The sequence below is a fragment of the Danio aesculapii genome, chromosome 13, assembly GCF_903798145.1.
Source record: "Danio aesculapii chromosome 13, fDanAes4.1, whole genome shotgun sequence".
NCBI lineage: Eukaryota > Metazoa > Chordata > Actinopteri > Cypriniformes > Danionidae > Danio > Danio aesculapii.
This window is the reverse complement of record NC_079447.1, coordinates 8,100,122-8,116,885: the sequence shown is the minus strand read 5'-3', so window position 1 is coordinate 8,116,885 and position 16,764 is coordinate 8,100,122. Positions and strand designations below refer to the sequence as shown.

General features: G+C 32.8%; 1 protein-coding gene across 1 annotated transcript in view; it reads right to left on the bottom strand.

The window, feature by feature from the left end:
- Nucleotides 1-5,151: 5,151 nt before the first annotated feature.
- Nucleotides 5,152-16,764, bottom strand: part of chp1 (calcineurin-like EF-hand protein 1) — a 32,408-nt gene continuing 20,795 nt past the window's right edge. The window contains exons 5-7 of the mRNA XM_056470707.1: nt 14,094-14,155; nt 10,868-10,990; nt 5,152-8,976 (exon numbers count right to left, since the gene is read on the bottom strand). Of these exons, the coding sequence (XP_056326682.1) occupies nt 8,923-8,976; nt 10,868-10,990; nt 14,094-14,155 (239 nt within the window). The 3' untranslated portion in view covers nt 5,152-8,922. The remainder of the gene's footprint in view (nt 8,977-10,867; nt 10,991-14,093; nt 14,156-16,764) is intronic.

Below are 16,764 nucleotides of genomic sequence, written 5' to 3'. Positions count from 1 at the left end.
ACCAGAAGGTAAAAGTTCAAAGAGGCAGTGTGCTGGGTGTGAGGGGTCCAGAGTGATTTTGGCAGCCCTTCTGCTCGCTCTGGATAAGTACAGTTCTTGGGGAGTAGGAAGGGTTGTACCAGTGATTCGCTCAGCAGTCCGAACTATTCGACGTAGTCTTTAGAGATCGTATTTAGTAGCTGAGCTAAACCACACAGTTATTGATGTGCAGATGACTGATTCAATGATGGAGGTGTAGAACTGTTTCAGCAGCTCCTTTGGGAGGTTAAACTTCCTCAGCTGATGAAGAGAGTACAGCTTTTTTGACAATGGAGTCAATGTGAGTGTCCCACTTCAGGTCCTGAGAGATGGTGGTGCCCAGGAACCTGAATGACTCTTGCTGCCACAATGCTGTCCATGATGCTCAGTGGGGGGAGAGCAGGGGGGTTTCTCCTGAAGTCCACTATCTTACTTATAAAAAGAACACTACTAATAAAGAATCTAAAAGCCACTTTCAGTAAAGTTTGAGACTGATTCTTAAGTTCTGACTTAAGCTGCGGTCACACTGCACTTTTCTCCCCATAGACTTCCATTCATGCGCACGCTAATGCATCAAACTGGAAACACAAGCTCATACGGCAAGTTTCGCAGTTCCCTGCATTGGAAAGTTCAAGCTTGGTGAACTCTGACCTGGGAAATCGCATCACATGATTGCGTGAGACCAATCGAAGATCAAAACTTGACCTCTCTAGACAGAAATTAAAACATGGACCAATCACTCGTTTTAGATGTCTAATCATCTAGTTTAATACCGCCCCTTTTCGCAGCACTGTATGACAGAATTTCGCACACACACACTCTAGTTTGACCGCAGCTTTAAAGTGTTGTAAATTAAGGACTACAGTGATTGAAACACAAAATGGCTGTCGTTGACTTCTAAATCAGCCTATCAGGAGCCTGTAAGGATGAAGTCACAGCAGCACCATTCACTGATGAATCAATACAAGAAAATGATTCAATAATTTAAAATATCATTGAGTAGTTTTGCATTATGTGAAAAAAAATACAAAGTACAGGCATTTTACTCAATCTTGCACAAATTAATTGATATCATGGACAAATGTGATGCTACTTAAGTCATTAAGCTGATCAATCACATAATTGTAAATCGCACTCTTAGCTGTTTATAAAAGAGAGACCAAAGTTTAAAACCCTTTAAAAAATGGATAAAAAAACCCAAACTGATCTAAGGAGGACAGTGTTCTTCTAGATGACATCCAGGGGAACATCCTTTTGTTCAAATAAACCAGTGAGGCCACTCTCTGAAAGAACCCGAGCATCATGTGTTAACCCTGGCCATTTTGACACAAGATCCAGGATCTTGTAATTGGCATCAAACTCAACTTGAACATTGATGCTGTGAAATCCTTTTCTATTGACATATGCCTCCTTATATACAATCGGAGTAGTGATGTGAACATGAGTGCCATCAATGGCTCCAACAAGGGAAGGGAAGGCTCTAGCACTCTCTCCCTATAGCACTGTGAACTCTGGTATCAGTTGAGCTTTTTAAAAAGCATTTAAAGACACATCCTTTTGGTCAAGCTTTTAATTAACAGTATTCTGTACTCGGATTTTTAGCTTGTTTTAATGTTTTCCTTTATTGATTTGTGTTCTTTTACCTGTTTTCTGGTTTTCTGTTATTGTAAAGCACTCTGTGACTTAATGTCTGTGAATGGTGCTATATAAATAAACCTTTACTTACTCTACAATCCAGAATCTGAACACCAGCAGATCTAGCCCCACAGATACCTTAAGTCAGGGATCACCAAACTTGTTCCTGGAGGGCCGGTGTCCTGCAGATTTTAGCTCCAACCCTAATCAAACACACCTGAACAAGCTAATCAAGGTCTTAATAGGTATACTTGAAACAATCAGGCAGGTCTGTTGAGGCAAGTTGGAGCTAAATCCTGCAGGGACCCCTGCCTTAAGTGTTTAAAATACCGGGTCCGTGACATCATTTACTTCCCCATTTTTTTAATTTTAAAGGTCCGCACTGGCCCAATATGTGGTTTCATTCTCTCATCAGTTTGAATAGAATAACTTTTGCATAGATTATGACGGAGACATTTGTCTTTTTTCCTATGATTACTGAGATGGGCAGGAACCAACGAAATTAATTACAGCAACTTAGACCACATAGAGCCTAAAAGGTACACTTTCAAATTTGAATTTACAAAAAAAAAAGCTTTTTTGGAGGGGTTTATTATAAGACAGACCACATATACAATTATTTTAATCACTTCCAAAAGTGTTTTTATGAAAATTCAAAGGGTTTTCTTTAAAATGACACCAAACTTTAGCATTTACACCTCTGTATGTAGATTTGGGACGCTTTTTTATTTCAGTAGGCAAAATCCAGATGGAAAACCCAAAATAGCACTCGACTTTAAGCTAATATACATATATCCTAAACTCATATTTACTTTAAAATGTACATGCAAAGTGCTTGAAAAGTGTGACTTTGAAAAAGTAAAATAACCCATCAGAGGTTATCGTATAGGTCAGAATCAGCTCTTTATCCTTCAAAACACAGAAAAAGCAAGTTTGATAACCAATGAGATGTAATTGGTAGGCGCACATGAAATTCGCAGATTTCAGTCCATCAAGTCTATTTATTTACTTGTGTAAATTTAGATTTATTTCGTCTTTAAATTAATTTAATTAATAATACTGACTAATATGAAAGTGTTGATTTGATTTATTTACAATAGAGTTTGTAAAGTAATACTTTCTGTCTTTTAGATAATATATTATATGATAGACTTGCTTTGTTTACCAAAGAAGTGGATCTAGATGGATTTGCATTGTATACATTTAATAAAAGTTAAAACGCTATTGTTTTTATTTCATATATTAAGTTTTTAGTTATGATACTCCCAAAATAATTCTGCATAAATCCACAGATTTTTTTATTTATTTTTTTTAATTCTCTGCATAAATAGCAAAAAATGTCTGCAGATTCTGTCTGTCCCTAGTAATTGGCTCCCTGAAGCATGCATATTGATTTACGCAAACTACTGAAGTTATTTGCCCCTATTAGTCAATGTATAATTCGCACACTGCCAATAGTTTGTATTCAACTGTGTTACTTTTGTGTTCAACAGAAGAAACCAACCCATAAAGTCTTCAAATCACTTGAGGGCATGTAAAATGTTATTTTTGTGTGAACCATCCTTTCAATGAGCACAAATCTGGGAAGAGTCATCAGTTTTAATTTTGGAAAGCTGGTAGGCTAATCTAAAACCAATATAGTTGTCGACCTAAACATAAAAAGAATAACTATTATCTGAAATTTTATTTAAATAAATTAAGATAAATATATACATATAGACACATGCAAACAAACACATACTGTAGGTGCAAACTAGTGGCTGATTTTGCTGGGCGGATTGGTTTTAACATGTAAATGTGAAAACTGAAGACAAAAGAATATTGATTAGGGTATATTGCTGTTTTTCACAAAAAGAGAGAGTGTGAATGAGAGACGGGGCAAAGACAAAGCAGCATAAATGGGGCAGTTCACGACATATCTCTATACAGGACAATAGATGTATTTGTGCATGAGAAAGGGAGTTGATCAGTGAGAGTTTCCTTTGTGTGCATCTAATGAATAAAGTCTTGGCAAATATTTCATAAAATAAAAGTTTTACAATTATCATGTGCTTATAATAAAATCACCTTTCCTTCACATTTTAAAACAAATACTTGTATATTGTATAGGGCATTTGAGAACGGCAATTTTAGTTAATATAAAGAGGGTAAAGACCGCAACAACGTGATATTAACTCGGCTAAAAAACACTTTTACAGTTTTCTCATTCACTAATAAAGCTGATGATCACATACAATTGTAGTTGGAAAATGTTAAGTTTAGATAGATAAAAAATGTATGTCTAATGCTGTTACAGTGGAGCAAAGTCATTAAAACAATGCAAAAATGTAGCATATGACAAAATATAACAATGTAACAAAATATTGTTAAACATTTCTCAGTTTTCACTAAATAAACACTAGGAATACTTTTATAAATAATTGTTATAATATTATTTATTATATACATTTGTTTTTTTAAAGGAAAAATAATAAAAAACAATCCATACTTGCGTTTTGGGACAGTAAATGTTTTTAATTAAGAAAAGAATAAGATTTACAAATAAATGATTTAAGATTTAAGACGGATAGTTAACTTAAGATAGATTTAAGATAGATAACTTAAGATAGACTTAAGATAGATTTAAGACAAACATATCTTAAAATATCTAAGATAGTTAGAAAACTTAAGATAGATATTTTAGAATAATTTTATGATAGATATATAACTTAAGATAGATATCTTAAGATATATTTAAGATAGACAAATAACTTAAGATAGATATAAGATAGATAGATATCTTAGAAATAAAATAAAAATAGATAGACAACTTAAGATAGACATCAAGATACATTTAAGATAGATATCTTAAGATCTATTTAAGATGGATAATTTTAGATAGATTTAAGATAGAAAACTTAAGATAGATACATAACTTAAGATATATTTAAAATAGATATCTTAAGATAGCTTTAAGATAGATATGATATTTAAGATATAACTTTAGATTTGGACAGATAACTTAAGACAGATATAAGATAGATATCTATCTTAATTAGATCTTAAATCTATCTTAAGATAACTTAAACATATCTTAAGATATCTAAGATATGCTTATGATAGATTTAAGACAGAAAGATTACTTAAGATAGATACATATTTTAAGATATATTTTAGATAGACAGATAAGATACAATAAAGATAGGTAACTTAAGATAGATAGATAGATAACTTAAGATAGATATAAGATATATGGGTATATTAAGATTAATTTAAAATAAATAGATAAGGTAGATATCTTAAGACAGATTAAGTTTAAAATATATATTTTAAGATATATTTTATATAGATGTCTAAGATATGCTTAGGTTATCTAAGAGATATTTAAGATAGATATCTTAAGACAGATTTAAGACAGAAAGATAACTTAAGATAGATATTTTAAGACAGACAGATAGAGTAAAATTTAACCTTACTATAAATGTTGGTGTGTACAACACAATACAGTTACATCAAAAATCAGCAGGGAATCATGGCACTTTTATTTATTAGAATCAAAACCATACATGACTAAAAATCACAGCGTACACTTCTCAAGTGCACATCATGATTACTCCACCACACACATTAAAATAAAATCATTTGACTTTTGTTCGCAGGAAAGGCTCCGAAACACCTTTCACACTACAACTCAAAAGAAATCTGTACATAAAGCAAGAATCTGCATGAAGCTTTGCAGACATTCAAGTACCTGTGAAGAATATGTGGATTCAATCGATAATCCAGTAATCAGTGTTTACATCCACCAAGCACACGGGCACGTAACTTTGATTTTGTTGACATACAAAAGCGAGGACAGAAAGCTTGGAAATGCCACAGACTGATCAACTTAACAAGTTTAAGTTCATTTAAATCTAGAGCTAACAACATTGATGCAATATGGGAGTGTTGCTTTGGCTCCTAGTACCCGTCTGGATGAGAACATTACAAATAAAGACAACATTAAATCACTGTTTAGTCTCATGAAACTGACAGTTCCCAAGTGAATGAAGCTGACAAATTGAGTCAAGTGAAAATGAGTCAATTCTGCACCGCCTAAAAGAACTGCCAAACATTATTTGGTTATGTTATCGTTTTGTTAATTATTATGTTATTATTTTATGTTAACGTCATTTTTCCTCAGAAAATGTGTTGAAAAGCTTGACGTCATGATGCTAAGGCATTGTGGGTGATTGTGATGGTGTGTTTTGTTGTGTTCTTGCGTTCTAGAGATTTAATTACTGGTCCAAATAATAAAAAAGACAACACAGCCCATGTTTCTAATAAATTCTGGTCCCTTTTTAACTTTAAAGTGTAAGTTTGTAATGGACATTAAATTGTTAGATGGGTCACGTCTTTTTTTCAACAAACTACTAGTGTCTATGTTGTGTAATACTTTGGTTTAACATTTTGAAAGTCGCTGACGTCAAATTCGGTGGTTTAAAATCTGTGGTTTGTCACTTTTAATACTTTGTGTTATAAAATTAAATTAAATATTTGATGATAACGGCATGACATTTTAAAAATACATCTGGGAAATCAAAATTTATGATTATAAATATTTATCCAAGCTCAGTGCTTCCCACACATAGACTTTACTTGGGCGGGCCGCCCAGGTATATTAACAGCCGCCCAAGTATATTTAGTCACACTTTTAAATGTACATTTTTATTAATATTATCATCCTTTTACAGTTCTTTTGTATTCGCATAATATAAACATCCATGATGAATTAAGTAGTGAAAAATCTTCCAATTCATAGCTACTGTTGGCCTGAGACATATCAACACTCCAACAGACAGTCTCACATGCTCTGCAGGGACACAAAGAGACACGCCTTTTTAGGACCCATTTCCCGTTTCCACTGAGTGTTACGGTATGGTTCGGTATGCTTTTATGGTCGTTTCCACTGTCAAAGGGTACCTAAAAGTGAACTGTACTACTATTTGGGTACCCTTTGCAAAGCGTACCTAGCACAAAAAAAGGGTACCAAAAGGCGGAGCTAGACACGCAGCTGAACGCTATTGATTTACAGAGACACGTCCCTCGCAGAAGGCGGTGAATGAAAACGAAGGAAGCCCCATTTTTAAATACACAGCCGAGACATTACACCGTAATAATATATACATATAATAACAAGCCATGGTCAACCCGAGCTCAAACTAACCTTGTCGTTGTCTTAATGAACAGCCACAAAGCCAAAAACAACAAAACCTGCCATCTAAAAGCGCAAGTGGTTTTCACTTTCTCCAGAGAGCTCGCGTATCCGTCTATATTTGTAATAACAAACTTCTTGAGCTCATGATAATAACATGCATGTGATTATTGAAGTGCTTCTGACATCCGATCCGCTCAGAAATGGACAAACACGAGAGTGAAGCGCAAAAAAAACAAAGGAGAAGCCAAAAAAACAGCAGCAAATGATTCTTTCAGTAACCTAAAACATAAACAAACTGCCATGTTTAACTATTATCATCGCCTTAGATTAAAGACACAGATGAGAGGTTTGCACTGACTCTGGGTTATATGTTGCATGTTTTTGAACCCAAATAAGGACTTAATGTATGCTGTGTGTAGTTTTTTTGTAATTGGTGACATATCGGAGACTGTAAGGGTCTGTATGTAATCATATATGACGCATTTATTGATTTACTTTACATAATTGCAGACGTTACGGTTGGCTATTTCGATACATATCATTGATCTGCAGTTATAATCACATCATGTTCATAGAAAGGTTAGTAATGAACATTTATACACAAGTATTTATGCGTGTAAAGCATCTGTGTTGTGAGAAGTGCTTCTCATATGATATGTAACTACCAGTACAGTTTTACTGTAGACATTTCCTCGAGTAAAAATGACATTGTCTGAAACTTTGTCGTACACCATGCCCACCAAAAGGGTACCCTTTTGGCAGTGGAAATGCAAGTCTGATAAAGGTGACCTGTACCGACTCGTACTCTACCACTCAGTGGAAATAAATGCATCTAGCCGGGGTTTTTAAATCTCCTAAAATGTGCGGGATTTGTTTTTGCTTTCACTTTCTAAAGCTGTCATCAAATGTATGTGCACAGCGGCGAGAGTGAGAGAAACATATGTAATGCTTAATGTAAATTAATTCTTTGTTATAAACGACTTAGAAAAACTTTACTAAACAGTCGGGGAGGATGAAATTGGATCTAAATTGGCTGCAAAATATTTGTACACCAATAGAAACGGCTAATCAACTCATTTGCCTTCTGAAATAATCTACACATTTTATTCTTGTAATTATTATAAATTTTTAGAGATATAGTCTGTATTTATTCCTTTTCCTCTGTCATTTTTTTCTCATTTGCTGTATATTTGAATAATTTGATGATGTCAATATATTGCATATGTTATACATCTAAAATGCTTTGGCAATACTGTACAAAATGTCATGCCAACACTTAAATGAGAGATAACGTTGGAGAGAAGCAGATTTTACCTGTCAGTGAGTGGACATGGCTCCTGAATAGCATAAAGTAAGAGAAATAGTGGATTGACTTTTTTTCGTGACGTTAACCCATTGAAAAAAAAAACTTGTATAACAGTTTCTTAATAAAATGTAAATATTGTTAAATATCTAATTATATTTTGTTGGTCGCATATAGTTAACTATTTATGTGATGTGGGTAAAAAATGTGGGTTTATTTCAAGACGGCTACCACCGCAAGTATATTTAAAACCTGTGGGAAGCACTGAAGCTCATCTCGTTCTCCATTTATTAGACGTTTAAAAAGAAAACCCCTGTGAGTTTTTTTTTGAGTGAATTCATCTGTATTTCACTCCCTCCTAAATCATTATTTATTATGAGACAGAAAAATGATCCTCCCTTATGAGGAAACAAAAGAAGAAAGATGAGGTATTTTTTGAGTGAATGTGGCTTAAAGTTAAATATTTTCATGGGCGAAGAGGAAACATTTGGCCTTTAGGATGGTGATGAAATCATGACAACATTAGTCTGTCGGTGTCAATTTAAATGACAAGATTCACCCATTTGGAAAGATTGAAACTGTTAATAATAAATAGAGAATTGTCATTTATGAGAGTAGTGAAGGCACCTGGACGTGGCATCCGTCTAGTGCGCCAGCAACTCAAGAGTGACAGATGACTGGAGCAAATGTTGATCGAAGGCGAGTCAGCTCACAGAGGAGAACCAGGGGGCGTGTCTTATCTATGATGTCAAAGACGGGCTCCAATCAGAGTTCAGAATGTGTTTGGTTTTCAGTGAAGGAAACGAATGCTCATCTTTTGCTCGACATCCACTTTTTCCAATACCTGAGGACAAGAAAAAATATATATAGTGGATTTTATGGCAAAACATTGTTTGTGCATGCACTGGTCATGATTATGTGCCATTTGGATGTTCATAATGTGTTGTTTCAGGTTAAAGAAGACACTATTTGTGCATTTAAAGGGATAGTTAATGCAAAAATAAAACTGTCATAATTTACTCCGCATTTACTTGACTAGTTTCTTTGTTTTGTTGAACCCAATGGAAGATATGTTAATGAAAGCTAAAAACCTGTAACCATTAGCTGTATCCCAAATGGCACACTATGTACTTACACACTCAACAGCATGGTATACGCATGTAGTGTCATCCCAAATGGAACACTAAAATTTCTTTACCAAGCGGAAATTCCAACCGTTTCCCAGATGACGTTTGACGGTCGCCAAATAAATGAGCAAAAGGACCAAATAATATCTGCCATGAGTATAACCGCATTCACCATAGGAAGGTGGTATAATCACTCTCGTAGGAGAATTTTCCTTTCACAATGATTCCAAAATAAAGTAATCCAACATCAGTGCCCTAAAGCTCTGCCCCTTTCCCTACATGAGCAAAGCAGCGGCCGTTGAGTGTGTGAAGTATAAAACATTCATTTTTTTTCTTTAATTGTCTTATTTTCTCAAATGGTTTTAGAGATCACACATCTGAATACACTCACAAATAAGCACAAATTCTGTACATCGACTTCCTCTGTCAGCAAAATATGCTGTCCTTTTTGTGTGCATGTTCACTAATGTTTTACATATTAAAAAAAGAAGAATACATTTTTAAAGAATGTAAATAAATAAAATGAAATAAAAAGAAAAGGCAGAAAAAAAGAAAAAAAAAAGAGAAGGGAGACAAATAAGTAAAAATAAATAAATAAATAAATAAATAAATAAATAAATAAACACATAATATAAGATATACATACTCATCAGCAATAAAACTATGTACATGTAGGGAGTGATCCTTCCGCTTTTAGGTTAACAGAAATGTTCAGGTCTATGGGATGCTGCATAATTGGTCAATTTTTCCCAGAATGAAATCATTCGTTCCATTTTCTGATTTACAAATGAGGCAATTTGCTAGACTTGACAAATTTCCATTATAATTTCCATCCATGCAGTTAGGGTAGGAACTGCAACCAATGGTTGTGGCAACCATTTTTTGTAATGCACTTTTAACATTATTATTTTTTATCTACATATTAATATAGTATACATATATTATCAAGAGAACAAAAATATAAGAACGACCTATATTAAACCCTTTTGAATGGATAAGTCACTGCTTAAATCCTATATATTCATTTTAAACAAGAATTTAATATTAATCTGGACAACTCTTAAAGGAAATCATAATAATTTTACTTGTATAAAAAGCCTTCAGTGTTTTATGCTCCATAATGTTGGAAAATACGTGCACACGTACATAAGAACTGTATCGGAAAAATTAGTAAAACGTTAAATAAATCAAAAAACTCCACTTGATTTTATTTGTTAATATTATTTAATATTAATAATATATTATTTATTAATATATTATTTATTAATATATTATTTGTTTGCTAACATGTTTAACCTTGTTGCAAAACTGTGATTTATTTATGGATTATGTTTGTATTTTCTGATTTATGAAGTTAAAAATAGAAAAAGAGAGACATCCAAATAAAATCTGTAAAACCCTTTCACTCTAATAAATAGAAATCAAACATTTCAAGCTGGTTTTATTCAGTGTTCCTATTTCTGTTATATAAATAATGCATACATTTCATATTAAATGTAAAATTTCCAAAGTATTACAATAAAAAACATAAAAGACGTCTTCCAAGGTGAACCGTCCCTTTAAGATGAACTCAAATACCTCGAATGCCTTCATTCCTTCAGGATTTACCTTGGTGAACTCGTTGAAGGAGATGCACATGTCTCCATTAGTGTCCGCCTCCTGGATAGTTCTGTCTGCGATGCTTCCCAACTGCTCATCTGAAATGTTCACTCCTACCATCATCCTCAGCACCTGAATAAACACACAAGCTTGAATCTTGTGCATTTTACATCGTTCTCTAGTGTCCTCTACAGGCTAAATGGCAGATTGCAGTTGCATTTTTAAATACAGCAGAAGTCAAAATGTGTTGGAAGCCTAAGAAATGCACACCAAAACCCCTGAAAGAAAGAACCATGACTACAATATTATCATGAGACCTACATGCTGATGTCTGTCTATGTTTGCGATACGTGCTATGGGAAAATGGTGCACATTGAATCATTTTTTAACAGCATCTCTCACAATTTAGTCTGCTTGTGCATCACACACACACACAAAAGAAGGTGCAACTCAAATGCTGTTACAGTTGAAGTCATTAAAACAATGCAAAAATGTATATTGTACATTGTATACCTATATTGCACTGGCTTCTTGTAAGCTTTCGAATTGCTTTTAAAATCCTCACACTTGCATAAACAGCCTTGAATGGTCTATCCACACAATATTCATGTAAGCTTTTAATCCAATACACTCCTAGACGTGCTTTAACTGCTGAGTCAACGTGGCTAAAATCTATGAGAGACCATTCTCTTCATTGGCACCTAAATTGTGGAACTCTTTACCCTCTGCCCTTCACAATGCAGAATCACTGAGTATTTATAAATAATTTTTGAAAACTCACTTTTTTGGGGTAGCTTTTATTTAATATTTATATATATATTACTATTATTATTTCTATGTGTTTTTAATTATTTTAATTATTAATTTTTTTGCATTCATCTTTATTTGTATCTTTTACTGCTGCACTTTTTATATGGCTGTAAAGTGCCTTGAGATGCTACTGTTAGGTGCTATAGGTGCTATATCCTGCAGGTGGCGCCAACAACAGGAGGAATGATGGTGTTTCCTTGCTAACTGAAGTAAACAAAGCAACATGATGTCAAATCTTGCAAGATTTTAATTGATTTCATAAACGACACAGCACCCAATATTCGCAGATTATATTCAGGTAAGCTTTAGCATACTGATACAAAAATTAATACCTTGTAAAACAGTAGTTAAGACCTTTTTAAGGGTCTTAAATTTCTCTAAATTAATTAATTGATGAACTAACTAACTTAGACCCAATCCCAATTCTAGTTTTGTACCCATTCAAAATTTCTAAATGTAACCCTAAGAAATGGGACAGCACCACAACACCTGCACACGTCATCGGGATCTCTTGCTTTATATGAGATCAGACGATGGCGACCGCTGTAGTTATTCCAGTTGCGTTATTTTTTTGGTATTTATGTTCAGGTAATCACTGAAGGTATACATCATGTTACCATAATGATATAATTTGGCAATAAGATAACTACAATTACACAGTAGCCATATTCATCTAAACACACGAAAACAACATTAACATTATAGCAGACACTGTAAAAAGCTCATTCCCAGCCACTAGACTTTTCTGACAGGGTATTCGAGTGTCATCGAGTGTCAGTATGTTGTGGGACTGCTGTACAGGAGATATTATTAGGCATTATAGATAACGAAATTTAGCAGCTTTTATTTTAGCGTTTTTTTAAGCATAAATATATTATGTTATGAATGTATTCATATGTAAAACATATGATTGTTTGTTGTAAAAATTTAATAAACGCACAAACCGAGGGGTGGGGTAAGGGAAAAGGCTAATGGATAGAATTGGGATTGGGTCTTTTAATACATTTTAAGACTCCATGGAGACCCTTTATAAATTACTATTTTAAATAATGATAATAATAATAATAATAATAATAATAATAATAATAATAAGGTAAATGATAATAATAATGATAATAATAATAATGATAATAATAATAAGGTTAATAATAATAAGGTAAATAATAATAATATTAATGATAATAATAATAATAATAACAATAATAATATCAAGTTAAATAATAATAATAATAATAAGGTAAATGATAATAATAATAATAATATTAATAATAATAATATCAAGGTAAACAATAATAATAATAATAATAATGTTAATAATAATAATAGTAATGTTAATAATAATAATAATAATAATAATGTTAATAAAAATAATAATAAAAATAATGCTAATAACAACAATAATAATAATGTTAATAATATTAATAATGTTAATAATAATAATAATAATAATAAGGTAAATGATAATAATCAATAATAATATCAATAATAATAATAATATCAAGGTAAACAATAATAATAATAATGTTAATAATAATAATAATAATAATAATAATAATAATGTTAATAATAATAATAATAATAATGTTAATAATATTAATAATAATAATAATGTTAATAATATTAATAATAATAATAATGTTAATAATAATAATAAAAATAATGCTAATAACAACAATAATAATAATGTTAATAATATTAATAATAATAATAATAATGTTAATAATAATAAAAATAATAATAAAAATAATGCTAATAACAACAATAATAATGTTAATAATAATAATAATAATAATGTTAATAAAAATAATAATAAAAATAATGCTAATAACAACAATAATAATGTTAATAATATTATTAATAATAATAATAATAATAATGTTAATAATAATAATAATAATGTTAATAATAATAATAATAATAATAATACTGTTAATAATAATAATGTTAATAATAATAATAATAATATTGTTAATAATAATAATAATAATAATAATAATAAGAATAATGCTAATAATAATAATAATAATAATAATAATGTTAATAATAATAATAATAAAAATAAACTAAGCATACTTGTGTTTTGGGTCAGCAAATGTTTTTAATTGAGAAAAGATGCATTAAATTGATCTAAAAAGATTAAATAAATAAATATAAAAACAAATCAGATCAAATTGTAAACATTGTGACAACAGACCAAACACACATGCAGATTATAAATAAGGCCTGTTTCTTAAACACATTTTTTCATGGTGAAGTGCAGGCATGTTCCCTAAAGTTCTCTGAATTTTAAAACAATCCTATATAATCCGGCTGAAATGACGTGTGAACAGGAGTGTCTGGTTTCAGGTCAGAGCTTTATTGTTCAGATGGTACAGAACACTTGTTTGTTTTTCCTGATAGAGCCGAGCTTGGCTGATTCTCTTACCTGGAGCAGCTCATCTCTGGAGATCTTGTCGTCTCTGTCGAGGTCGTATAACCGGAACGCAACTATAAAGAAACAGGAGAAAAACAAACCTTTGATTGAAATCACAGAACTTCATGCTAGCAAAACACTCAACAAACAAACTGCACGGCCTGGCAGCAGGAAACAGGTTTCCAGAGTGGAGATTAAATGAGGCTGAACTAAAACAGATGGGGCAGTAGAAACATTATTTTAAGATACGCATTAGTTCAAGGTTCCTTTCTGGAAATGACATGCTTCCTACTTTTAAATGCTGGAATGGAAAGTTCTGGTTCTTGGAAGCTGGTCAGGTAGTGAGTATTAAAAATAATAATAATAACAATAATAAATAAAAAGGTGCACTTTTAATTTGATTATAATTTATTTATATTATTTTCCTAGGTGATGTTTATCATATCAAGGCTTTCTTTTACATTAACATTTCTTTAACTAATATTTTTTTCCTTCTAAAGAAATTCTTATTTGTTTTAGTTTGGCTGGATAAAAAGCAGTTTTCACATTTTAAAACTAATTTAAGAGTCTATATTATGGCTTGTTTCCACTGACTGGTACGGTACGGGTCACCTTTATCAGGCTTGCGTTTCCACTAACAAGGGTGCCCTTTTGGTGGGCGTGGTGTATTACAGAAAGTTTCAGCCGACGTCATTCTCGCTTGAGGAAATGTCTACAATAAAGCTGTATGGGTCACTTACATATCATATGAAAAGCACTTCTCATAAAACAGATGCTTCATACACATAAATACTTGTGTAGAAATGTTTATTACTAACTTTTCTATGAACATGAGTTGATTATAACTGCAGATCAATGATAGTGCGAAACAGCCTACTGTAACGTCTGTAATTATATTAAATAAATAAATAAGTGAACATATATAAACACATACAGCCCCTTACAGTCTCCGATATGTTACCAACTACAGAGGAACTACACACAGCAGACATTTCATCCGTATTTAAGTTCAAAACAATACAAAATATAGCCTACAGTCAGTGAAAACCTCTCATCTGTGTCTGTAATCTTCAGCAGCACATGTAGCCTCTGTTAGAGAGTAATTCCATCATTCTGAGTTCATATTAGTCCAAAGGTGAAGATAATAAGTTAGTTATACATGGCATTTTGTTCATGTTTGCTGACAAATAATGTGCTCTTTTTTTCGGCTTCTCCTTTGTTTCTTCACGCTTCACTCTCGCGTTTGTCAGTGTCTGACAGGATCGGGTTTCAAAAGCACGTCAATAATCAAGCGCAGGTTATTATCATCAGCTCAAGAAGTTAGTTATTTCAGATATAATGTTAGAGGCGCGCGAGCGTGGAAACGGCTATAAAAGCGTACCAAACCAACCCGAACCGTACCACTCAGTGGAAACGGGCCTTTATTAACCCCCTTAGGAAATACCTTCTTTCTTAAATTAACTACAGAACAAACCATTGTTGTCCAATGACTTGCATATTTAACCTACACTAGCTGGCAGCTAGCTCTCTACAACTCTCACATGGTTTCCCAGTGAAGCCAAGCAGGGCTGCGCCTGGTCAGATGGGAGACCACATAGGAAAGCTAGGTTGCTGCCAGAAGTGGTGTTAGTGAGGCCAGCAGGGGGCGCTCAACCTGCGGTCTGTGTTGTTTCTAATGCCCCAGTATATTGAAGGGAACTCTATACTGCTCAGTGAGTGCAGTCTCTCTGATGAGACCTTAAACCGAGGTTGAGAAAAATCCCAGCATGCCCTACCAAAAAGAGTAGGTGTTTAACCCCGGCATCCTGGCAAAATTTGCCCACTGGCCTCTGTCCATCATGGCCTCCAAACTCTCCCCATATCAGAACTGGCTTCATCACTCCGACTTCTCTCCACCTATCAGCTGGTGTGTGGTGTGCAGTCTCGCGCAATATGGCTGCTGTCGCATCATCCAAGTGGATGCTGCACACTGGTGGTGGATGAGGAGATTCCTCCCCAACGTGTAAAGTGCTTTGAGTGCCCAGAAAAGCGCTATATAACTTTATAAATTATATAAACTATTGAAATAATTACTTAATGTCAATAGTTCACTTAGTGAAGCCTTTAAATGCAGGGTTCATACACATTTTTACTACTAAAATTCCAAGACTTTTCCAGAATTTAAGTACATTTTCATGGAGTAATGTTTCATGTAGTGTCTACATATACATGGTAAATAATAAGAAAAACAATGACGTTGAAATTTATTACAGCATATCATGTAACAATCTATTTTGTTTAAATTTGTTGTGTATTTTGTCTATGTAAAACTGATTTTGATCATGCTTAAACAGCACTAACAATGTGAGAGCAAGTTTTTGGCCAAGGACAGAAAAGTAGTAAAGACAACTAAGCTATATTAAAGTTAGGGCTGAACAATCTATCACTTCAGCATCGATATCGCAATGTGCATCCGCAATAATTATACAGATATTTAGTAAACTAATTTCCTTGACTTTACCAAAACTTTGTGGGGTTTTCCGTTTTTCCAAAACTTTTCCAGGCCTGGAAAATGCCGTGTCAAAATTCCATGACTTTTTCAGGTTTTCATGACCGTATGAACCCTGTAAATTACACTTTAAACAAAGAATACTGGCATCTTGCAAAATAACTAGCATAATATTATATACCGTCATCAATCCAA